Source organism: Notothenia rossii, assembly GCF_949606895.1.
Source record: "Notothenia rossii genome assembly, chromosome: 4".
Classification (NCBI taxonomy): domain Eukaryota; kingdom Metazoa; phylum Chordata; class Actinopteri; order Perciformes; family Nototheniidae; genus Notothenia; species Notothenia rossii.
In genome coordinates this window covers 2,724,337-2,750,963 of record NC_136902.1, presented here as the reverse complement: position 1 = coordinate 2,750,963, position 26,627 = coordinate 2,724,337, and the positions used below count along the sequence as shown (strand labels likewise).

The 26,627-nt window shown below is 41.6% G+C and overlaps 1 protein-coding gene across 2 annotated transcripts in view; it reads left to right on the top strand.

Annotated features, from left to right (window-relative positions):
- The first annotated feature begins 753 nt into the window (after positions 1-753).
- Positions 754-26,627, top strand: part of ankrd52a (ankyrin repeat domain 52a) — a 51,500-nt gene continuing 25,626 nt past the window's right edge. Inside the window, exons 1-14 of one of the 2 annotated variants that reach the window (XM_079675173.1) lie at positions 758-1,277; positions 5,701-5,784; positions 8,552-8,630; positions 9,607-9,677; positions 10,848-11,048; positions 13,380-13,467; positions 14,131-14,273; positions 14,846-15,013; positions 17,542-17,754; positions 20,770-20,848; positions 20,925-21,039; positions 21,574-21,656; positions 25,556-25,673; positions 25,771-25,839. In XM_079675173.1, the coding sequence (XP_079531299.1) occupies positions 1,251-1,277; positions 5,701-5,784; positions 8,552-8,630; positions 9,607-9,677; positions 10,848-11,048; positions 13,380-13,467; positions 14,131-14,273; positions 14,846-15,013; positions 17,542-17,754; positions 20,770-20,848; positions 20,925-21,039; positions 21,574-21,656; positions 25,556-25,673; positions 25,771-25,839 (1,538 nt within the window). In that variant the 5' untranslated portion in view covers positions 758-1,250. Of the gene's footprint in view, positions 1,278-5,700; positions 5,785-8,551; positions 8,631-9,606; positions 9,678-10,847; positions 11,049-13,379; positions 13,468-14,130; positions 14,274-14,845; positions 15,014-17,541; positions 17,755-20,769; positions 20,849-20,924; positions 21,040-21,573; positions 21,657-25,555; positions 25,674-25,770; positions 25,840-26,627 lie in introns of both variants that reach the window. The other variant, XM_079675174.1, reaches the window with a different exon arrangement.

The window sequence follows — 26,627 nt, the reverse complement described above, 5'->3', positions numbered from 1 at the left end:
CATTACCGCCACCAACTGGACTGGAGTGTGGACAAGGGACTATGCAGAAAATAATAAACAAAAGAAAGAAAAGAAAAAAGAACTAAACCTCTAGAATAGATTATTTTAAATGTATCAACTTCTCTTAGAAATGTAATAATCTCACAATATACATTGCCTGATGTTTTCGACAGACTGTTCTTCTGGCAGTTGTTCGCCGAGGCTCTGCGGGGAAACAGTGCCCCCTGTGGACTGGAGAGGAACCGCTTCTTCTTATTTCGTTTTAATTGTGGTTAAAACAAACCAGCTTAATGGTGCATTTACCGCCCCCTTCAGGGATGAAGTGCACGGTTTCACCTAATAAAATAATAAGAAATAAGGAATTAAAAAAATAAAATAAGAATAAAATAACGAAATAACAATACAATAATAACACAATAATTAAATAAATAATAAATAAATAATACACTGCAGTACCTCCTCCAACCACGCTGCAATACCTCCTCTCTCCACATTACAGTACCTCCTCCCTCCACACTGCAATACCTTCTCCCTCCACACTGCAGTACCTCCTCTCTCCACATTACAGTACCTCCTCCCTCCACACTGCAGTACCTCCTCTCTCCACACTACAGTACCTCCTCTCTCCTCCCTCCACACTGCAGTACCTCCTCTCTCCACACTACAGTACCTCCTCTCTCCTCCCTCCACACTGCAGTACCTCCTCTCTCCACACTACAGTACCTCCGCTCTCCTCCCTCCACACTGCAGTACCTCCTCTCTCCACACTACAGTACCTCCTCTCTCCTACCTCCACCCTGCAGTACCTCCTCCCTCCGCACGGGGGAGGTCCCCCTGCAGTACTTCCTCTCTCCACACTGCAGTACCTCCACTCTCCTCCCTCCACACTATAGTACCTCCTCTCTCCTCCCTCCACACTGCAGTACCTCCTCCCTCCACACGGGGGCGGTCCCCCTGCAGTACCTCCTCTCTCCACACTGCAGTACCTCCTCCCTCCACACTGCAGTACCTCCTCCCTCCACAGGGGGCGGCCTCTCCGCTCAGCTCCCCGGCCCCGCCACGCCTGTAGGCGGACCCTCAGATCCGTCAGACCACAGACCGGACTACTGACAACAACACTGACACATCGGAGCGCATTTCTGTTCGCAGCCGGCCATGGGTGTAGTCTATCCGCGGACTCAGTAGCTCCGCCGGTAAAACCTGCAGGTTTCCTCCTCATGAAGGAGCTCCGTCCCGGCTGAGTTTGGGAGATGGGAGTCCAAAACATCGCAGACCAGGTACAGGCTATTTCCTGGAGCTGTGTTTGTGGCGCAGGCTATTTGCTGGAACAGCGTTTTCTATAACAGTGTTAACTGGAAACAGTGTTTCTGCTGTGGCGCAGTCTATTTCCTGGAACAGTGTTTGTGCTGGAGCTCTGTTTATGGTGCAGGCTACTTGCTGGAACAGTGTTTGTGGCGTAGTCTATTTGCTGGAACACTCCTGCTCTTCAACATACAACGTCTAATACACGAACCGAGCAGTTTCATGTTCACCTTATTGGTAGTGCATGCTTATTGAATAGGAATCACACTGTTACCATCCCCCTTCAATTAGATTTTTGCCACATGAATTGATATAATCTGCTGCTTTAGTCGAGGCCCAGCTCTGGGGCTCAGCTGCAGCCTGTACAGAAGACAAGGCCGCAGCCAGGGCTCCGTCTATTACCTGGAGAGAAAAACAAGAATCGGCTGCTTAACGCTACATCAAACCTGCTAAATGCATTAATTAACTGAACTATAGCATATTTAACCATTGCATTAAAGAGTTAAATGCTGCAGCTGAAATATAACCCGCTTAGATTAACCCTATGTTATGAAACGTTATTATCAGGCTTTAAAATACACTTTTAGTTAAAGTACTGATTGTGCAGTGTGGCCCATTTCAGATTAAAAAATATAACATGTTTGTAATAAATGTATTGTTACTGCATTAATGTCAAGGTTGCACATGGTAAAGGTTGGGATTATTTAAATACAATACATGACATTACAAAGCAAATTACTTGCTTTACTGTTGGGTAGCTTAACCTAAAATAATGCATAATGATTTATCGTTTGATTTTTATTCTGTATTTTAAATCCATACCTGCAAATCAGCAAATAACTAAATTTAAAAAATAAATGTATTGGAGTAAAAAGTGAAATATTGTATGTATTAAAGTATAAAGCACAACGTGAATTGTATGCAACGTAACTTAGCAGGTGTTTCTCATTAACAGTTATATTTACTCAGTTCTTAAGCCGAATACATAGAATACCTTTCAAAATATACATCCACAACCCAGACCCTAAACCCCACAGCTCGTCATCTGCGCACACACACACTGCTTGTCAACATAAATAGGCTCCATTATGCACATATTTGGGAAGTATTTAACCTCTAACACACTGTGTACATGCACCACTACACGTAGAAGTCATGCATTTCAACCCTAACCTAAATCAAAGTATGTTTACTCTTGCAGTAAAATGATCCCAGTCAGTGTTTATTATGGTGTATGTTACTGATGCAGTAATGTGTGTTGCATGTCACTGCTGTGGACGTCCTGACTCCTGTGTACACTGTAGGGCGGTTTAATCTGCAGCATCACATGTTAGTAGTTTCCTCCTGTGAGAAACACCTCTCTGTCAGAATACAGCCTGTTTTGAGACTGCTTTGGGGACAGAAGGCAGTCCTGAACCAGAAGATAGTCTCCTGCTCTTAGCTTTAAGGACGTCTAGAAGATTGCATTTGATCAAATATTAAATAGAAGATCATAATCCTCTTCTTCCTCCTCCTAGAGTTAAGTGGATAAAAAGCTATTTGGCTTAATTTTATCGCCTTTTATTGAACAATAGATATTGATATAAACTCCTCATTAGTGGCGGATGATTGAACAGCCATCAGTGCATCATTGGTCCGGTCTCACAGATCATAACACATCCCAAACTCTGTCACATGATCAGTGTAAACAGGAAGTAGGTAAGGGGATCTGGAGGGAGTCAAAGGTTGCGGTCAGATAGTTTAAAAATAAGCTCCTAAGTTCTAACCCTATCTCCTATCCCTTGAACTCTGATTGAAAGGTCACGGGGTTAAGGGATAGTGGATAGGAGAATTCAAAAGGACTTAGGAGAAGAGACTGCGGTACTTTAGAGAATCCGACTGCACTTTCACTATCCGACGTGTTTATGATGCGCCAGCAGACGTCATTGTGTGTGTCTGCTGCTGTGGGGAAACTATGGAAACTACAGTTTTCTATACAGCAGACTACAACATGGATGTTTAATAAGAACGAGGGACTCATCTAGAGACTCTGCACCAAGCTCTGATGCTGTTGCTTTATGCTTTATGAACAATAGAGAAACATATTCTTCATGACCAAAGTTGTTATTGAAATAAAAAAGGAAAGTGAAACTTCTGCTCGTCACCCTCTCCCTCCGGTCCACATTAATACAAATGATCCCAATACATATGATTGGATGAAAATATCTTAAAATCAATACAAATGTATTTATTATAAACGTTAGTCCTTAACACCTATCACTGTGTATAGTGGGGCAAAAAGGTATTTAGTCAGCCACCAATTGTGCAAGTTCTCCCACTTAAAAAGATGACAGGCCTGTAATTTTCATCCTAGGTATACCTCAACTATGAGAGACAGAATGAGAAGAAGAAAATCCAGAAAATCACATTGTCTGATTTTTAATGAATTAATTGGTAAATTCCTCTGTAAAATAAGTATTTGGTCACCTACAAACAAACAAGATTTCTGTCTCTCTCAGACCTGTAACTTCTTCTTTAAGAGCCTCCTCTGTCCTCCACTTGTTAACTGTATTAATGGAACCTGTTTGAACTCGTTATCAGTATAAAAGACACCTGTCCACAACCTCAAACAGTCACACTCCAAACTCCACTATGGCCAAGACCAAAGAGCTGTCAAAGGACACCAGAAACTAAATGGTAGACCTGCACCAGGCTGGGAAGACTGAATCTGCAATAGGTCAGCAGCTTGGTGTGAAGAAATCAACTGTGGGAGCAATTATTAGAAAATGGAAGACATACAAGACCACTGATAATCTCCCTCCATCTGGGGCTCCACGCAAGATCTCACCCCGTGGGGTCAGAATGAGAAACAAGAACGGTGAGCAAAAATCCCAGAACCACACGGGGGGACCTAGCCAATGACCTGCAGAGAGCTGGGACCAAAGTAACAAAGGCTACCATCAGTAACACACTACGCCACCAGGGACTCAAATCCTGCAGTGCCAGACGTGTCCCCCTGCTTAAGCCAGTACATGTCCAGGCCCGTCTGAAGTTTGCTAGAGAGCATTTAGATGATCCAGAAGAGGATTGGGAGAATGTCATATGGTCAGATGAAACCAAAATATAACTTTTTGGTAAAAACTCAACTAGACGTGTTTGGAGGAGAAAGAATGCTGAGCTGCATCCAAAGAACACCTACTGTGAAACATGGGGGGGGAAACATCATGCTTTGGGGCTGTTGTTCTGCAAAGGGACCAGGACCACTGATCCGTGTAAAGGAAAGAATGAATGGGGCCATGTATCGTGAGATTTTGAGTGACAACCTCCTTCCATCAGCAAGGGCATTGAAGATGAAACGTGGCTGGGTCTTTCAGCATGACAATGATCCCAAACACACCGCCCGGGCAACGAAGGAGTGGCTTCGTAAGAAGCATTTCAAGGTCCTGGAGTGGCCTAGCCAGTCTCCAGATCTCAACCCCATAGAAAATCTTTGGAGGGAGTTGAAAGTCCGTGTTGCCCAGCGACAGCCCCCAAACATCACTGCTCTAGAGGAGATCTGCATGGAGGAATGGGCCAAAAGACCAGTAACAGTGAAAACCTTGTGAAGACTTACAGAAAACGTTTGACCTCTGTCATTGCCAACAAAGGGTATATAACAAAGTATTGAGATGAACTTTTGTTATTAACCAAATACTTATTTTACACCATAATTTGCAAATAAATTCTTTAAAAATCAGACAATGTGATTTTCTGGATTTTTTTTTTTCTTCTCATGTTGTCTCTCAGAGTTGAGGTATAGCTAGGATGAACATTACAGGCCTCTCTCATCTTTTTAAGTGGGAGAACTTACACAATTGGTGGCTGACTAAATACTTTTTTCCCCCACTGTATATCACCATTCAAACATCTTTTTAAAAGTTGAGCAAACCCCACACAGCTCAGTGAAATGTTGACTTTATTTGATCATTTCAGTAAAAACTAACGTTCATATTTCTCTGTTTGATTATAATACTGATGAACGTTCAGAACAAAGCACTTTGGCAACTTACCACATACGTTTTAAAAATGCTTAATAAGCACCGTAACTTTCATGATATAATTTCTCTGTCATAATCGTTTGCGTCCGTGAACGGCCGACTGTTGTGTGACGTCAAATGCTGCGGCTGCAAGGCATTGTGGGGCAGCATATTCTCCTCTCCTTTTGGTGAGGGAGGTCCAGTGGTTCCTAAGCTAAAGGAGGTTAGAAAGGAAGTTTGAAACTTTCCTATCATTTAGAGAATTGGAACGGCACTTATCATGGCTGCCACTGAGGGACTTCCGGGTCATTTCACTCCGTTAGGAAGGTTCCTAAGAGAAATGGACTATTCGACTTCAGCCAAAGTGAAAGTAAATCACTCTTCCTGTGTTTCTGTGTTTCAGCCTCCTCTGGTCCAGGCTGTCTTCAATCGTAATGCTGAAGAAGTTCAACTACTATTGCACAAAAAGGAGGATGTCAATGCACTGGTACGTATCACACACTCATTCAGATGCACTGGTACGTATCACACACTCGTTCAGATGCACTGGTACGTATCACACACTCGTTCAGATGCTCTGGTACGTATCACACACTCGTTCAGATGCACCGGTACGTATCACACACTCGTTCAGATGCTCTGGTACGTATCACACACTCGTTCAGATGCTCTGGTACGTATCACACACTCGTTCAGATGCACTGGTACGTATCACACACTCGTTCAGATGCACTGGTACGTATCACACACTCGTTCAGATGCACTGGTACGTATCACACACTCGTTCAGATGCACTGGCACGTATCACACACTCGTTCAGATGCACTGGTACGTATCACACACTCGTTCAGATGCACTGGTACGTATCACACACTCGTTCAGATGCACTGGTACGTATCACACACTCGTTCAGATGCACTGGTACGTATCACACACTCGTTCAGATGCACTGGTACGTATCACACACTCGTTCAGATGCACCGGTACGTATCACACACTCGTTCAGATGCACTGGTACGTATCACACACTCGTTCAGATGCACTGGTACGTATCACACACTCGTTCAGATGCACTGGTACGTATCACACACTTGTTCAGATGCACTGGCACGTATCACACACTCGTTCAGATGCACTGGTACGTATCACACACTTGTTCAGATGCACTGGTACGTATCACACACTCGTTCAGATGCACTGGTACGTATCACACACTTGTTCAGATGCACTGGTACGTATCACACACTCGTTCAGATGCACTGGTACGTATCACACACTCGTTCAGATGCACTGGTACGTATCACACACTCGTTCAGATGCACTGGTACGTATCACACACTCGTTCAGATGCACTGGTACGTATCACACACTCGTTCAGATGCACTGGTACGTATCACACACTCGTTCAGATGCACTGGTACGTATCACACACTCGTTCAGATGCACTGGTACGTATCACACACTCGTTCAGATGCACTGGTACGTATCACACACTCGTTCAGATGCACTGGTACGTATCACACACTCGTTCAGATGCACTGGTACGTATCACACACTCGTTCAGATGCACTGGTACGTATCACACACTCGTTCAGATGCACCGGTACGTATCACACACTCGTTCAGATGCACCGGTACGTATCACACACTCGTTCAGATGCACTGGTACGTATCACACACTCGTTCAGATGCACTGGTACGTATCACACACTCGTTCAGATGCACTGGTACGTATCACACACTCGTTCAGATGCACTGGTACGTATCTTTATCTCCATCTTTGTGAAGTGTTCCGAGCTACAACACCTGTTCACATGCTCTGAAAAATAAGGATGCATTGATTTCAAATTTCTCCTATTTCTAGTCTTTAAATATATATACGTTTATAGAGGGGTGCAGGAGCGAGTCCTTCCTGTTCCCTCGTCTCAGAGCCAACGGGATTGTGAACTAGCTTTTGGAAAATATCTGAAATCAGGTCTGTGGTTGAGACACACTGAAGAGACGGATCTCGTTTTGTTCTACATTAAATCCATCAGCAGTGACCCCACTGGTGATTTCTGAAGAGTTGACGTGTCTGAGAAACGATGGTTGTTACCAAGTGGCTGAATAGGACTACAGAAATCGTGGAGGCCGTTGTACGTCATTACGCCGAACACGTAAACACTCCTCTAATGGCGCATTTCCACTGCAGCGCGGAGCTCGCTTTAAGCGTGCCGAGCCGTGCGGGGCCTGTTGCGTTTCCACTTGGCCTAGTACCGGCTAGCGGGTCCTTATTCACAGTTTTTCTGGCCCCATAAAATCGTGGTTCTAGGGCCAGGAACAACCAGGCTGAGTCGGGCTGAGTTTGCTAAACTAGAGAGAGAATCGCTGGCAAGGGGGCTACAACTACAACAAGATGAACAAATTTGACCGTGATTTAATTTTATGCTTTGACAAGTCTGCAGACAGACGGCAGGCGAAACACCTTTTTAAAATTCTCAGCTAAGCTAACACAGTATATGCTCAGACCGTCCACACTCAGAACAACGGCCTACAGACATAAATAAACCAGCGACTGTATTCTCCATGACACAGACAGTCTGTGGTTTGGACTTGTTTAACTTGTGTCTAGTTTCTGAACAGATATGAGGAGCTGTGAGCTCTGAGGGCTAACAGCTAACGGCTGATGTTGGTTTTCTGTGGTTCTCATTGAAGATGACGTCACGGCACCGCCTACACTGTGTTACTATAGTTACTGCCCCAGCTCCTAAACTGTAATGGAAACGCAGCATAAAGTGAGCCAGTCCTAACAAGGCCTAGCCATACCGTACTAAGCCGTGTAGTGGAAATGCGCCATAAGTTAGTTTCTGTTCTGCTTGAAAGCAAGTCCCTGCCTCCTGCAGACTGTTCAAACAAACGCTTCAACTCGTTCCATTTAGAATCTGTGTGTTTGAATATGGATCTGAAGTTGGCGTGACGTTGAAGTCGTGCCGCTGGACTCGGCTGTAGTTCCTTTATAGCATCACGTTAGCATTTAGCTTCTGGAGATTAGATGTATGATTTGAAACATTATAAAAGTAGACATGTGGAGATTATCCGGCTGAACAAAACGTGCATTTATCAAACAGGCTCGTTTTCCACAGACCTTATTTTTTACAATATTCCAAAATCCTCTGGAGAAATCCCGTTGACTCTGAGACGAGCGAACCAGCAGCTTCCTTCAGGGTCGAACTACAAAACCAACTGATAGATTTTCTACCTTCTTTATCCCACAGGACCAAGAGCGGCGTACGCCACTGCATGCTGCTGCCTGTGTGGGGGACGTCCATATAATGGACCTCCTCATCGAATCAGGTGAGCGCGCTGCATTCAGAAATGATGCTTTAAGTCCTCCGTGTTTAACTGTCTAGCCGTGTCAGTCCTAAAGTGTTGTACTTTATTCAGAATCAGAATATCTTTACTCGTCCCACAGAGGTGACGTTTACATTAGATACAGCAAGCAAAGAGCCAAAGACAGCTTAGTCTTAGTTACACATAATAAAGCTCCACATTAGAAAAGCTGGAAACACTATTTTCTGACGATTGCTTCAATTAAATTAAATAATTGTCTACAGAATCGACTTCTCTGGTTGCTTATGCAAGAACCTGTTATTTCTCTGTAAGAAGACGAACAGAACTAGAGTCAAATGTCTCGTAGATGTTCATATTAGTGACTAATTCTGATTCTTTAGATAAGTGGTTTAACAGCAACAGGGTGAGAATGAAAAACAGCACGGATTCACACAGATTAGAGATGAACAAAATTAAAGATACAAGTATATACATTAAGTAACTTTTAAAATAAGAAATGAATTAAATGAACATGTACACATATTTGGGTCATGTGTGCATATTGTCATTTCTATTTCGTTGTGCAAACGTTTTTGCACTTTGGCTCGACCAAAAATCGTTTATAAATGTACTATATAAATAAAACTTGATTTGATTTTCACACTTTAGTCAAATGTTTGTTCCCATTTGAATTGAGCTGTATCTAAAGAGCCAAACATGAGCGAAAATACAAGAAGTCATACATATAAAAGTTGAAAAATATATATATAAAGAATAGACATACGGAAAAACGAATAAATACATATCATTTAAAAAAAGATAATTACATTTAAAAAAATATATAATAATAAAAAATGTAAAAAAAATATGGTTAAATTAATTAAATTACATTAAAAATAATAATAAATTAATAAAAAATGTATAAAATTAAAAGAAAAAAAATATATATATCATTGCGTCCTATCTGACCTCTGACCCCTTGCTGCTCCTCTGTCTCCAGGTGCCACTGTAAATGCTAAAGACCACGTTTGGTTGACCCCGCTGCACAGAGCGGCCGCTTCCAGGAATGAAGTAAGAAATAACTCTTTCTCCTGTCGTTATGTTGCTGTCGTGTCAAATGATCAAATAATCATTTCAAACATATAGTCTGATTAACTTTGACTCGTTAACTTGTATTTGTAGTCTTGTATAGGGATCGACCGATATGGCTTTTTCAAGGCCGATACCGATTATTAGTAATCAAGGAGACCGATAAATTTGGAACCGATATACATTTGCACTAAAATCGGAAAATCTTGGTGTCAAAATGTAGAAAAACAGAACTTCTTTGAAATGTCTTTTTATGTTTAATCAACTTTTCAACATCTTAAAACTGGTTTCCTCTCTGTGACCCTGAGTAAAGTCAAACATGTGTCCCCTCTTCTTCATGTCTCTTCTTCATCAACATGTGTCCCCTCTTCTTCATGTCTCTTCTACATCAACATGTGTCCCCTCTTCTTCATGTCTCTTCTTCATCAACATGTGTCCCCTCTTCTTCATGTCTCTTCTTCATCAACATGTGTCCCCTCTTCTTCATGTCTCTTCTACATCAACATGTGTCCCCTCTTCTTCATGTCTCTTCTACATCAACATGTGTCCCCTCTTCTTCATGTCTCTTCTACATCAACATGTGTCCCCTCTTCTTCATGTCTCTTCTACATCAACATGTGTCCCCTCTTCTTCATGTCTCTTCTACATCAACATGTGTCCCCTCTTCTTCATGTCTCTTCTACATCAACATGTGTCCCCTCTTCTTCATGTCTCTTCTACATCAACATGTGTCCCCTCTTCTCCATGTCTGTTCTACATCAACATGTGTCCCCTCTTCTCCATGTCTCTTCTACATCAACATGTGTCCCCTCTGTGGAAAGAGACTCTGAAAGTTTCAGGAACAAAGATTCTCTCTCTTTTTGATCTATTTCTATAAAAACCTGTCTGAAAATGAGCTGATCAGATTTTGGCCACTTGATGATGTCATGAGTAACCATTAGCCAATCAGCAACCAAGGTAAACGGCCAGAGAATCAGCACTTTGGAAACAGGGCTGAAACAGAGGGGATTATGGGTAATGCTGCAATGATCTGTTTGGTGTTTCAGCCAATCAGAGACAGGCTCTGGATATATCTGAGAGCTGTGATATATTGATGAGAAACAGTATATTAGGGGACCTTTAACCTCCTGCTGCTCTCTTCCTGTTTCCCAGAGGGCCGTTGGGCTGCTGCTGCGTCGCGGTGCCGAGGCGACGGCGCGGGATAAGTTCTGGCAGACTCCGCTGCACGTGGCGGCCGCGAACCGCTCGACGCGCTGCGCTGAGGCGCTGCTCGCCACGCTCAGCAACCTCAACATGGCCGACAGATACGGGAGGACGCCGCTGCACCACGCCGCGCAGAGCGGGTTCATGGAGGTCAGGAAACACATGAACACTATTTCAATCTAACAGGATGTATCAGGGTTACATTGCGATCAAGATTTCATTCATTTCATTTTCAACACAAAGGAATTAATTGGCAACAAAATTGGACTTAAATGAGTCCTTCATCCCCACTCATCTTTTCAAAACAAACACTGACCAGACCTCCCCTTCACATCAATGATGAGACCCTCTCTGTTTCCTGTAGATATTGAACTGCTCTTTTCACTGCACTGTTAGTGTACAGTTGTATTATTAGTGTGCTGCTGTGTTTATTGTATTGTTGTAACTCTAACTAGGGCTGCTCGATTATGGCAAAAATCATAATCTCAATTATTTGGGTCAATAATTGATATCACGATTATTAAAAACGATGATCCATTTACTTTGAAAACATCCATTTATTGAGTATGTTTTTAACAGTTGATGACCCTGAACTTTAAGTAGAATTCAACTGAAAAACCAATAAAAAAATATATATATATTAAAAAAAGAAAATTAAATGAATAAATAAAAATAATCGTTTTATTTCGATTATGTTGTTTTCATAATCGTTGCAAGCCAAAATCGTAATTGCGATTTAAAATACGATTACTTGAGCAGCGCTAACTCTGACACAACCATTTCTTCTGGAAGTCTTATCAGACTTTGTTTAAGATGAGGAGAGGAGCTCAACGGCTTCTGTTGAGGGTTTTAATCATGGTATTACTCTTTGTTTACGACCGTTACGTCCCCAATAAGGTCTAGAGCAGCGGTTCCCAACCTGTGGGCCCCGGCCCCCTAGTGGTCCGTATAGGCATTGCAAGTTGGCCGCCAAATAATTTTAATTTGTATTTTTTTTTTTTTTTTTGTACATGCTAAAGACACACAAATGGACATAACAATAACATATAGGAGATGACATTCCCATCTCAGACCAAAACAGAAGAAATAAAGATACAGTCGGTAGGATCACTTCAACATTTCACAAACAAAAATAGGTTGACAACCAAAAAACACGACATGGCATATTTAATGTTCCTTTAATCCCACTCTTCGTTTTGAATCTACTCTTCAAACACCTTAAATTAAGATTACTCCTTGATTGACTTTTAAAAATATGTATTTTAGCCAGAAGAATAGTTGTATTTATTAACTGTGTGCGGTCTTCATCTAAAAGCCCAAATAACATATTAAAGGGTGTACATGTAAATTCAATAATTACCGCCAATTAATTTGCAAAACATTATGATTTGTGCGGGAAAATGTTCATTATTAAGATTTTTTTTAAATTGTAACTTCTTTTCCTTTCTCTTTCTCGATCCTCTTTAGCAACGGCCATTACAGTCCTTAGCAACGGCCATTACAGTCCTCAGCAACGGTCATTACAGTCCTTAGCAACGGTCATTACAGTCCTTAGCAACGGTCATTACAGTCCTTAGCAACGGTCATTACAGTCCTTAGCAACGGCCATTCCAGTCCTTAGCAACGGTCATTCCAGTCCTTGACAGCGGTCTGTTCTACTGGATTTACAACGTGTCACATGTTCTGAATCGACCAATCAGAACATTATTTAGCCTCCGTATTGTTAATGGTTGAATACGGGCTGCGATAATGCTTTTGATTCTTTAGTGGGCCCTGAGTTGAAAAAGGTTGGGAGCTGCTGATCTAGGGGAAACTGGAGACTCACATACAACAACCAATACTATTAAACTAATTATTACACTAAAGTATTATCTTATTCTAAAAATAGAATCTGGCATCTTGACTTCTCTATAAAAATGTGCCCTTGGAATAATAACATAAATATATTTCAACTCAAATGGATCTTTTCTAAGAAATATAGACCTAACAACAAACAAATTATTACAAAACCTTTTTTAAAAACTCCAATATTTATTTTTGAAAGAATGGTTGTAATTTAATTTTTTTAACTTTCTGGATTAATTTGAAATGTTTGTATGGCTTGAATGTAATCCTACTGATTATAAAATACAAGTACTATTAGTGTCACCTTGTCTTTATCCGACCCTGTGCTCAAATATCAGCTCAAACATACAGAACAGACGTGCAACACGCTTATTACATAGCCACATTCTCAACAAAGTAACGTTATGACTCCCAATATATTCTTTCTGCAGATGTGAGCGTCCTTAACAACGGTCAATAAGTCCTTGACAGCGGTCTGTCTGTTCGGTATTAACAACGTATCACGTGTTCTGAATTAACCAATCAGAATCGAGTATTCACCTAAGCCATGTAATAAGTGCACATATCAACCTTATTTAATCAGTATGTCCTTAAAATGAGACCTTACTATTTAAATGTGTATTATCCGTCCCACAGATGGTGAAGCTGCTGCTGAACAAAGGGGCCAACCTGAGCGCCATCGATAAGAAGGAGAGACAGCCCATCCATTGTGCTGCTTACTTGGGTGAGACAGTCTCTCTTACTGCCAAAACTGCAGAAGAAAAACACATTTTATTTTGTTTGAGACGAGTATGACTCATAAGAGGGGCGACAACACGGCCAAGTCCTGACGTAATGAAACGAGAAACAACGAGACCGACTGTTGGCTCGTAAACACTCTCTGGTTGTGGACTTATTGCTTTAAAGGTCCCTTATTGTACTGTTTCTCATCAATATCTCACAGGTCTCAGATATATCCAGAGCCTGTTTCTGATTGGCTGAAACACCAAACAGATCATTGCAGCATCCCATAATCCCCTCTGTCTCAGCCCTGTTTCCAAAGTGCTGATTCTCTGTCTGTAGCTTTAAATGCTAATGAGCTGCTGCTGGCCACGCCCCTCTGAGAGATGATTGGTTAAAAAAACACAATGGTGCTCTAGGAGGAGATTCAGGTGGTGGTTATTGGCTAATGGAAGAAGTGGATTTTGCAGACTTTTGTCAAAAGTGTATGAAAAAAATATATATATATATATAACATTTAAAAAAAGATAATTAATTAAAATATAAATAATAATACATAAATAAAAATTTAAAAAAAGTTGATTTTAATAAATGTAATTATATTTTAAAAATAATAATATATTAAATACAATTGTGTGTGTGTGTGTGTGTTGACTGTGTGTTGCAGGGCATTCGGAGGTGGTGAAGCTGCTGGTGTCTCGCTCTGCAGATAAGAGCTGTAAGGATAAGCAGGGCTACACTCCTCTGCACGCTGCTGCTGCCAGCGGACACCTGGACATCGTGAAGTACCTGCTGAGGATGGGCACAGAGGTGAGACACTCACTATGAAATAATGTTTAAAACTAGCTATATTATCTGTTTCATATAACCAGCAGCCTGAGGGATTTTATTTCACTCTCTGTGGCCTCATAAGGCATTTGATTAAATCATATTTTTAATGATTAACCCTTAAATATCGTCTCTAAATCAAGTGATATTGAATATGCCCCATGTGTCCCGGCCCTCACGCTAGAGGCAGTTAATAGGAATCAGATTATTTGATATATACCAACAAATATTGACTTAACAGTTTTGTTATTGCATTACAGTTGCTCCATGTTCATAGGATAATTAAAAATAGAATAAATAACTGTGTTTAGGATTTTGTGTCTTTTAATATCTCACTATTTTGTTGTGTTTTAAAGTCTGCATTTCAGTAAACTATTTGTCTTTACCCACTAAGTCCTTCTAGGCTCATACCTGATGATTACGTAATATTTTTCAATGATTAACCCTTTAATATCGTCTCTAAATCAAGTGATATTGAATATGCTCCATGTGGCCCGGCCCTCGCACTAGAGGCAGTTTTTCTGATAGGACAGTTTTGATTTGAACATGGACAGATTGGTGCGGTGTCGGATGTGTTTGGGGAGAGAGCTGCAGAGGGGGGTGGAGGAGGAGGCTCCGCCCCCCCGGGCCCGTCGCTCGGCCCCGTGAGGTGGAGACAGGAAGTGAGCGTCAGAGGAGCGAAGGCAGCAGGAAGGAGTGTGGTGGTGGAGCAGGTGGGCGAGGTAATAAGAACTGGATACTGTGATGGAAACTTCTGCTGAAGCAATGGAGATGAAACTCAGAGAGACACAGGGAGAGCAGGAACTTTGAGTGAAATGAAATCGGGTATTCACACCATGGAGGCGGGGCTTGTTAATTCCTATGAGAGCTGCTCATTGGTGCATGAAGACAAAATGTCCTTAGATTTTAGAGAGCAAAATGTCACAGATTACCAGAGCTGGCAAAAGTACACACATCCTTTACTCAAGTAGAAGTACAGATACTCGTGTTTAAAAATACTCTGGTGAAAGTAGAAGCACTGACTAAACTTCTTTACTCAAGTAAAAGTAAAGAGGCTTTGAAATGTACTTCAGCAAAAAGTACCCATAACTAGCAGCTGTTTTAAAGAGTACCTGACCTCCCTTTATATTAATAGAACAATAATGTCATTGTTAGCTAATGAATGTTTCCATGGTGACCAACGGCAACATGACAACGTTTCCATTGGTCCCTCTTCTTTAGAGAAGACCAGGAAATGATGGATACACGGATCGTGTTCAAATCAATAGGCACGCAATGACTCTGAATAATAATGATCACGCCACCAAACACACATTCAGACTAAAGGAACCAGCCTGTTTGGAAAATGAGAGAAGTAGAAAGTACAGGTATTTGAGTTCAACATGTAAGAAGTAGAAAGTACAGGTATTTGAGTTCAACATGTAAGAAGTAGAAAGTACAGGTATTTGAGTTCAACATGTAAGAAGTAGAAAGTACAGGTATTTGGGTTCAACATGTAAGAAGTAGAAAGTACAGGTATTTGTGTTCAACATGTAAGAAGTAGAAAGTACAGGTATTTGAGTTCAACATGTAAGAAGTAGAAAGTACAGGTATTTGGGTTCAACATGTAAGAAGTAGAAAGTACAGGTATTTGGGTTCAAAATGTAAGAAGTAGAAAGTACAGGTATTTGTGTTCAACATGTAAGAAGTAGAAAGTACAGGTATTTGGGTTCAACATGTAAGAAGTAGAAAGTACAGGTATTTGGGTTCAACATGTAAGAAGTAGAAAGTACAGGTATTTGGGTTCAAAATGTAAGAAGTAGAAAGTACAGGTATTTGAGTTCAACATGTAAGAAGTAGAAAGTACAGGTATTTGAGTTCAACATGTAAGAAGTAGAAAGTACAGGTATTTAAGTTCAACATGTAAGAAGTAGAAAGTACAGGTATTTGGGTTCAACATGTAAGAAGTAGAAAGTACAGGTATTTGTGTTCAACATGTAAGAAGTAGAAAGTACAGGTATTTGAGTTCAACATGTATAAGTAGAAAGTACAGGTATTTGAGTTCAACATGTAAGAAGTAGAAAGTACAGGTATTTGAGTTCAAAATGTAAGAAGTCAAAGTAAAAAGTGGTCAGAGAAACAAGTAGTGGAGTAAAGTACTGATACCAGAAACATGTACTTAAGTACAGTAACAAAGTACCCGTATTTAGCTCATACAGCGCAGTTTAGTTGTCCCTTAAGCCCCGCCTCCTGTCATTAAGCCCCCGATCTCAAACTCTCGGCTCACTAAAATGAATGGAGAGCGAAAATAAACCTAGTTTCGGCTTTTAGTGCATTTTACAACTTTAAGGACCGAATTATTCTAATAAGGGTTATAACATAGTTAATACTGGGTAGTTTAATTAGTTACAAAAAAGTATCCCCTGATTTACAGACGTCTCTTTCCCAATGTTAGTCAATGAGAAAAAGTATCTCTGGGCCCAGTTACGTCACGGACTGATACGGATGTTGTAGTACCGCCGTTTGGCCACAAGGAATATTTTCCTCAGAGCCCGGAGCACTTTCTCGGGGCTTGTTCGAGACAGAGAGGGACTTTAAATAATGGCAGGAAGTGAGAGGAGGGTCTGCAGGAAGGGGGGGGGGGGGGGGACTAGCAGAGCTCTGGATGATCTGCAGTTTATCCACAGATTAAGATAATGTGCCATAGGGGGCGATATAGAGCGGCCGTATTTTTGTAGTGGATCCTAAAGGCAGCTTCTCCCTGGTTCCCTCCGCAAACACATTAACACCAGTTTGTGATTTTCGTGATGACGTTTAGTCGTCTCACTTGTTAGCTACCGCCGTTTTTAAATTCACCAGTGGGGTATTTACTGACAGGTTCTATGTCGTAGCCACCGAGCTTGTTTTGGAAATGTAACCGACAAAACCTGCTGACTTTTATGACGTCACTTTCCTGCAAATACAAATCAGGTGACCTTAGGACGTAAACAAGAGGGGAGTTTACTTTATTTGTTTATAGTGTCGTCAACTACAAAAAACAGTCAATGGGGCAGCTTCAGCCAACATTGCTGATTTCCAGCTGTTGTCCCCGGCCACATGATAATAGACACCTTTTTAAAATCACAACACATCAACAGCATTAGTTATAAAGAAAGGATGAAAGACAAGGCTCCAATCATCTGTGTGTCATCAGTTTCTGTGTTAGTAGAGAAGACGTGTTCTCCAGAGGTCTTCCCGTCTGATCCGCTGTCTCTTTGTGTGTTTCCTTCAGATCGACGAGCCGAACGGCTTCGGGAACACGGCGCTTCACGTGGCGTGCTACACGGGGCAGGAGGCGGTGGCCAACGAGCTGGTGAACCACGGGGCCAACGTGAACCAGCCCAACCGCTGCGGGTACACCCCCCTGCACCTGGCCGCCGTCTCCACCAACGGAGCGCTGTGTCTGGAGCTGCTGGTCAACAACGGGGCCGACGTCAACCAGCAGGTAGGAAAGTGTCACGGATCCGAAACCTTAGACACTCAAGACATAACAAGTTATAACAAAATGGAAACACGGACACACGGCTGATTGAAGGATTTATTATATCGTTGTAAAACAGTATAAGAGCCAGAATACTTGCGTCAAGTCCGCTAAGAGTACATGTGTCTTAAAGGTTCACAATCACATGTTACAAGACCCTATGCTCAATAGCATGCTGATAACAGACACGTGCACATTCCTGGTACAAATGTCTCTAAGAGGTTCAAACTGAGAAAACGTGCACAAATGACTGACTCTATTCTGGGATAGTTAAGCCGCACCCTTTGGATAATTGCAATTATGTTTTCACGATATAGGTGAATGCTATTTTAAAAAAAAAAAAAAAAAAAAAATTATAATTTTAAAATATATTGAAATGATCATAATGTAATGTGTTGCTTCTTATTAAGAGAATCTGTACCAAACTAATACTTAGTATTAAGTCTGTAGCTAGCCCTTCTCTGCAGAAACACCAGACGTCATTCAGATATGTTCACATTTTGAATATTGCGTTAGTCCATATTGCGAGTACATCATTTCAATTAATCGTGCAGCTTTGGTATCTGGTGGGGCGAACATAAACAATCTAAAAATATAAGTTGCAAAGTAGGTCATAAAAAGAAATATAAAAGGATAATAAAATAATGATTTTTTAATAAACAATTTAGCATTAAAAAAATAAGCATTTAAACCAAATTTAAATGTAACGATACAAATAACCGTAAAAGCTAAAAAACAAAAGCATTTGGGACAATGAGTATATATGGCAAACTACAGCGTATTATATTTTATAATTAGTAACCCTAATTTGGCGATAATATGTGTACAATGCTGTGTTGACACATAACTCACTTACTTGTGCAAGTTTGACTGTGGGATCATTTGAGTTTAAAAAACAAAAACATTAACTGTTATCTGCTGAAAACATGCAGAAACAGAGCTAGGATAATTATAGGTTGTCAAACCCGCCTCCTTCACTCTGGGCTTAGCAGCTTTCTTAAGCTTAATCAAATAAATGTCACTAACCATGGAATACTAATGTCCTCTGAATAAACTCCAGATTAAATAACATGATTTTATATTCTGGCCTGAGAAGGATATGGCACAAAGACCTTGGTAGTGAGAATAGGGAGGATCTGTGGCAGGATGTAGGTTGGGCTACAAGGGATGCGAGAAGCAAGTTTATCCATCATAACATTGTGCATAGATATTATTTTACAGCCCTGAAATTGTTTAAAATGGGCTTAACTCGGGACAATTAATGTTGGAAATGTACTAAAGAAGTGGGCACATTTCTTCATGCTCTATGGCAGGGGTCGGCTGGTGAACTGTCAACGGGGGGGGAACCTTGCTCCGGTGCCGGCCGTCAGCGAATCTGTGATTCTCCAGATGCTCCAGACGGCCAGCCCGCCCCTGCTCACAAACCTATTAAGATCCAAAGCTTTAGTGCGTTTTGGAAATGCTGACAGTCCCTTCTCGGTCACTGTAGACCGAATCCTTCTCGTTTTGCGCCGTCCCGTTCAAATGACAATCACATTTCCATGCTCGCGCCTGCGCCGGGGGGGGAGGGGTTACAAGGCTGCGTCTTTGTGCTGCATTCACTTGCACTTGGATATTAGAGATTTTCTCTCATAAATCTCCGGGGAAAAAAACGTTTCTTTGAAAACAAAGCTAATTTTCCGGGCCAAGTATTATTGTTGGCACACACACACACAAAAATGTGCTTATCCAGAAAAGCCTGGTTTGGACACTTTACGGGCAGAAGAAACATTTCTATTAAAGAAAGAATTATATATTTCTTTCTTTTTATGCCTTTAATACTAACTTGAATTTTTCTTAAAATTAATTACCGTAATTTTCGGACTATAAGCCGCGCCTTTTTTCCCATTTTTCGACGCTGCGGCTTATAGAACGGTGCGGCTAATCTATGGATTGTTACAGCTAACGGCCACTAGGGGACCTCCTAGATCTATGGATTTTACAGGTTACAGTCCACCACCTTTAAGTCTATGGGCTCTATGGCCGGTCCGCGCCCCCCACCTTTAAGCGGCGGGCTCCAGCAGGAAAAGCTGGAGGCCGGAAAAGAGTGAGACAGGTAGCGCGCAAAAGTAAAAGTGGAACCGAGAGTGGTACGAGAGACAGAACGAGAGCAAGACAGACAGACATTACGAGAGCGAGACAGTTTGTCTGTACCACTGGTTGAAAACCGCTGCTGTAGATCACTGCCGGTACGTGCGCTGGGAGCGCACCGTTTAAGTTTGAAAGTTGAAAAGTGTGTGTGTCTGAAACGCTATGTGATACAGTACAGTTTACACAGCACATGTTCTGTAGCTACTATTGCACTAAATGCTAACACTTGAATACGTTATGCAAATATGCAACTTGTTTGTTGAAATGTTAATAAATGGGAGCTTCCTCAAACAGCCCTCTCTTTCCCGACAATCCCCTCTGTGCACGAACCCTTACATATGGTAATGAAACATTAAAACACCTGCGGCTTATAGTCCAGTGCGGCTTATAGTCCAGTGCGGCTTATAGTCCAGTGCGGCTTATAGTCCAGTGCGGCTTCTATATCTACACACCATTCAATTTAGCTGCTGCGGCTTATATTCAGGTGCGCCTTAGAGTCAATTATTTTGTATTTTATTGTAATGTAGAGACAAGGCTTTTAGTGACAATCATGTATTACTTTCCAATTATATGTAAAAATAAAAAAAAATAAAAAAAGTCTAAATATGATTTTTGGCCTCAAATCATCTGAGGCCTGGCGCCCCCCTGCGATCTTTGGCTCCCCCCAGGTTGGGAACCACTGCTCTATGGGATTGCCTTTTTGGAAGGTGGTATTAAAAAAAAAAAAAACCTTGAAGGGTGCTGCCTTTAACTTCGATGCCTTTGGTTATGTTTGTTCTGCGTTTATGTGTAAAATGTAATAAAAATGTTAAAGACCAAAGAAACATGATTTTATATTGTGTCTTTCAGAGCAAAAAAGGGAAGAGCCCCCTGCACATGGCGGCCATTCACGGACGCTTCACGCGCTCCCAGATCCTCATCCAGAACGGTAAGCATCACTGAGACCAGAGGAGATGCTGCTGTCTCTTTTAGCTGCTCTCTGAACGCTCTCTGCTCTCCGTCAGGCGGGGAGATCGACTGCGTGGACAAGTACGGAAACACTCCTCTCCACGTCGCTGCTAAGTACGGCCATGAGCTTCTGATCAGCACTCTGATGACCAACGGAGCAGACACGGCCAGGTAGAGAACACCTGGACTAGCACTGAATACACATGTCTCTTCTACATCAGCATGTGTCCCCTCTTCTTCATGTCTCTTCTACATCAGCATGTGTCCCTTCTTCTTCATGTCTCTTCTACATCAACATGTGTCCCCTCTTCTCCATGTCTCTTCTACATCAACATGTGTCCCCTCTTTTTCACGTCTCTTCTACATCAACATGTGTCCCCTCTTCTCCATGTCTCTTCTACATCAACATGTGTCCCCTCTTCCTCATGTCTCTTCTACATCAACATGTGTCCCCTCTTCCTCATGTCTCTTCTACATCAACATGTGTCCCCTCTTCTTCATGTCTCTTCTACATCAACATGTGTCCCCTCTTCCTCATGTCTCTTCTACATCAACATGTGTCCCCTCTTCCTCATGTCTCTTCTACATCAACATGTGTCCCCTCTTCCTCATGTCTCTTCTACATCAACATGTGTCCCCTCTTCTTCATGTCTCTTCTACATCAACATGTGTCCCCTCTTCTTCATGTCTCTTTGTTTGTTCCAGACGTGGGATCCATGGGATGTTCCCTTTGCACTTAGCGGTGCTCTACGGGTTTTCAGACTGCTGTCGCAAGTTACTCTCCTCAGGTTGGTCTTTGTCATCCTCATCTATGTGTTTATACAGTTGGACGTTGTGGAGGAAATTCTTCAGAGACTTTTAAATTATTCATGGAGGAAGTTTGTCTTTTGCTATATGTAATAAAGTAATAAAGAAAGTCAATAAACAAGTGACATCGATCTGAAATGCAGGAACAGTCTCTCTGTGTATTAACGAGAGGAAACAGCTGCTGCTCCATCCCATCATTAAACCGTTAAACAGCCCTTAAAGGTGGGCTAGGTAATTCACTTCAGATACACTTGTTGTTATATTCCATGGAATGCTCTTAACATCCCGATAGCAATGAATATCTGAAGTGCTTTGACAAAAAATACATAAAGAAAAATAATCTGTGGAAGCCGTAGCGCTGTAAAAAGCACGACCAATCATCTGAGCCGGCCCGGCTAAAGTAACTGGATGGCCTACCTGCCTGTCAGCCTTCCATCTGTGCACAAACTTATCTCGTGCCCTCATTGGTCATGTGCGCGTTCGTGTGTGTTGGAGGAGGGGCTCTGTGAGGAAGTGGTAGATTTTTTCCGGTTGTGTATTTTCAAATTCTAGTGCACTCGAGCTGGTTTCTCCATTTTTACCTACCCCACCTTTAACCATTTGCAAATCCACCTTTTACACTTCCTGAAATGTAAATCCTTAACACACGTCTCTGTTAAACACATACAAGACTACACAGACAAGTTAACAGAGTAAAAGGCAATCAGAATATATGTTTTAAAGCAGGGATGTCCAAAAAAAAATCCACTGAGGGCCAGGTACAGAAAGATATCAGAAGGGCTGGGCCGCTCCCTAGAGGTGAGGCTTACTGCCTCATAAGTTCAGTTATAAGTAAATGGAGGTAAATGATTCTGGATGCATTCTTTACAGCGTACATCCCAGCTCTCCACCACTGTTAATTTTGGCAGCTGTTTTTGATTTAGTCTTAGTCTTTAGACAAAAATGGTTATTAGTTTTAGTCAAATTTTAGTCATTCCTATCCTTCGTATTTTTAGTCTAGTTTTAGTCGACGAAAAATTACATTTTAGTTGTTACGTCCCAACTAGGGGAAGAGGAATGCAACACACACCAGTATTTAATTGGTAATAATTATAAAGGGTTTATTTAAAATAGCTGAGTAAACAAAATGGCAGGCAAGCAGCCTGAAACAAACAAATTGCCACAAACACCGGTTTACATAACAAACAAAGGTGGCCACAAGGGCGCAAGTTTAAATGGGCAACCAAACTAAGGGAGGACTCTAAACAGTGAGTCTAAACGCATAGGCTACAGGGAAACTAAATACTCACACACTAAATAAAGGAAACAAAACCTCACTGTAACAGTGGTACAACCAGGCAAGGAAGGCTGTAAGAAAACACAGCTAGGACAACAATCAAACTAATCTAAGCACATCTAATCACAACAATACTTCTAATACAAGGTCCACACAAGTTAAACACAGAACGACGAGCAAATAGCGAGAGGCGTCTGTTCCTCAACAGAGCCTCCGGAATGATCTCCGTTCCCAGCCTTTGTACTCCTCCCCCGGGAGATGTGCCGGAAGGGGAGGGGATTGGATGACGTCTCATCCAATCACCTCTTCGGATGTTGCGAGGGCGGGACGTCGGAGGAACTGCGCAGCTCATGTGTACACACACACACACACAAACAGGATTAACAGCCTTAACAGCCCCAGGAAGGCAGCGGCTGTAACATTAGTCAACTTTTAGTCAAAATGTGTCTCTATACTCTGAACGCTCCCTCCCCGGCAGATCTCTGTGTCTGCTGCAGCATGTCTGTTACGCCCCGCCCCCCGCGCACAGATAGAGAGAGAGGCCCCGCCCCCCGCACACAGAGAGACACAGGGAGACCGCTCTTCTGGAGTGAAGAGAGGGGAAATAATGATATTGCAAGTTAGAAACGTAAGATGCATTTTGACAGACAGACGGATACTTGGGGGGAAATATGCTGCATTTTGAATGTCCGTTAGTCCACCATTAACACCTTAGTCCAGTCTCGTCTCGTCAACGAAAACTAAATATACATTTCGTCATAGTTTTCGTTATCAAGAATCTATCTTTAGCTCGTCATCTTCTCGTCTTAGTCATTTAAAAAAGGTCGTCGACGAACATTTTTCGTCATAGTTTTCGTTGACGAAATTAACACTGGTTGGACTCCTCACTGGGACTCTGGTTCTGGACCAGCTTGCAGGGTCCAGGAGTTCTTGGAGAGAAGGAGCGCTTCCTGCCGCAGGACTCGGGGGATGGGAGTTCCTGAACATGGAGAAACAGCTTCAGTTATTATGCTCCAGATATCTGGAACAAAGTCACAGAAAGAATGTGTCTGCAGCTCAGAGAGTCCTGCTGGGAACCCACACATGTTGAGGAGCCCAAAGTGTGATGATAGAAATGTACAGTACGGGTCCCCAGCACATAGAAGCTGCCGGATGCTAACCTGCATATGTTGGGAGAGCTTTACAGACCAGGAGAGGAACTAAGTACATTTACTCAAGTACTGTACTTAAGTACAATGTGGAGGTACTTTACCTGAGTATTTCTATTTGATGCTACTGTGTACTTCTACTCCACTACAGTTCAGAGGTACATGGTGTACTTTTACTCCACTACATGTGACTACTTTTACTGTCGCTACTTTCACTATATTTTGATGATAATACTTTTCTACTTTTACTTGAGGAACATTTTGAATGCAGGACTTTTACTGTAACAGAGTATTCCTACACTCTGGTACTTCTACTTTTACTCAAGTACAAGACCTGAGTACTTCTACTTTTACTCAAGTACAAGACCTGAGTACTTCTACTTTTACTCAAGTACAAGATCTGAGTACTTCTAGTTTTACTCAAGTACAAGATCTGAGTACTTCTAGTTTTACTCAAGTACAAGATCTGAGTACTTCTACTTTTACTCAAGTACAAGATCTGAGTACTTCTACTTTTACTCAAGTACAAGATCTGAGTACTTCTAGTTTTACTCAAGTACAAGATCTGAGTACTTCTAGTTTTACTCAAGTACAAGATCTGAGTACTTCTACTTTTACTCAAGTACAAGATCTGAGTACTTCTAGTTTTACTCAAGTACAAGATCTGAGTACTTCTAGTTTTACTCAAGTACAAGATCTGAGTACTTCTACTTTTACTCAAGTACAAGACCTGAGTACTTCTACTTTTACTCAAGTACAAGATCTGAGTACTTCTAGTTTTACTCAAGTACAAGATCTGAGTACTTCTAGTTTTACTCAAGTACAAGATCTGAGTACTTCTACTTTTACTCAAGTACAAGATCTGAGTACTTCTACATTTACTGAAGTACAAGATCTGAGTACTTCTACTTTTACCCAAGTACAAGATCTGAGTACTTCTTCTTTTACTACAAGATCTGAGTACTTCAACTTTTACTGAAGTACAAGATCTGAGTACTTCTACTTTTACTACAAGATCTGAGTACTTCTAATTTTACTCAAGAACAACGAAATGAACACTGCTCTCCAGAGCGTTTTCTTTATCTTGTTAGCAGCTCATTCCTTCAAACAGAAGCTTTAGATTGCTGATAAAAAGAGCAAATATGAAAGGTTGATTTCAAGCTTATGTAAATAAGTCATTCGGCTTTTTATTAGATCTGTTTCCAACATGAATTGACAAATTTCATTGGAAAAGTGGGCATTTTTGTTTGAATACTGTGTAATATAATTGTACGCATATATTTAAGAAGTGCAATATATGACAACCGCAAGTTTCCTTTGTGAGCCATACTTCATTATACTTTCAGAATTAGCTGAGAGCCGATTCAAAATGGACACCCCTGATTGAAATGATGATGTAATAATTTGACAGGACGGACGTGTCTGCTAACGCTAGCTGTTCCTCCTCCTCCTGCAGGTCAGCTGTACAGCATCGTTTCCTCCATGAGTAAGGAGCACGTTCTCTCCGCTGGGTTTGACATAAACACCCCCGATAGCTTTGGGAGGACCTGTCTACACGCTGCTGCCTCCGGAGGGTGAGACGCAACAGCTGATCTGGATCATAAAATACCCTAAATGTGGTGGTGGTGGTGGTATCACAACCGTAACCCTTATTTCCTTTTGTCTTTACAGAAATGTTGAATGTCTGAACTTGCTCTTAAGTAGCGGGACCGACTTGAATAAGAGGGACACAATGGGAAGGTGAGTAGAGACACTACATACTGATATACACCTGGACATCAGCAGGAGAGGACTCTTTAAAGTAGAGACACTACATACTGATATACACCTGAACATCAGCAGGAGAGGACTCTTTAAAGTAGAGACACTACATACTGATATACACCTGAACATCAGCAGGAGAGAACTCTTTAAAGTAGAGACACTACATACTGATATACACCTGAACATCAGCAGGAGAGGACTCTTTAAAGTAGAGACACTACATACTGATATACACCTGGACATCAGCAGGAGAGGACTCTTTAAAGTAGAGACACTACATACTGATATACACCTGAACATCAGCAGGAGAGGACTCTTTAAAGTAGAGACACTACATACTGATATACACCTGAACATCAGCAGGAGAGAACTCTTTAAAGTAGAGACACTACATACTGATATACACCTGAACATCAGCAGGAGAGGACTCTTTAAAGTAGAGACACTACATACTGATATACACCTGAACATCAGCAGGAGAGGACTCTTTAAAGTAGAGACACTACATACTGATATACACCTGAACATCAGCAGGAGAGGACTCTTTAAAGTAGAGACACTACATACTGATATACACCTGAACATCAGCAGGAGAGGACTCTTTAAAGTAGAGACACTACATACTGATGTACACCTGAACATCAGCAGGAGAGGACTCTTTAAAGTAGAGACGCTACATACTGATATATATACACCTGAACATCAGCAGGAGAGGACTCTTTAAAGTAGTGAAGAGGAACATAATCACGGCACGGTGACAGTTC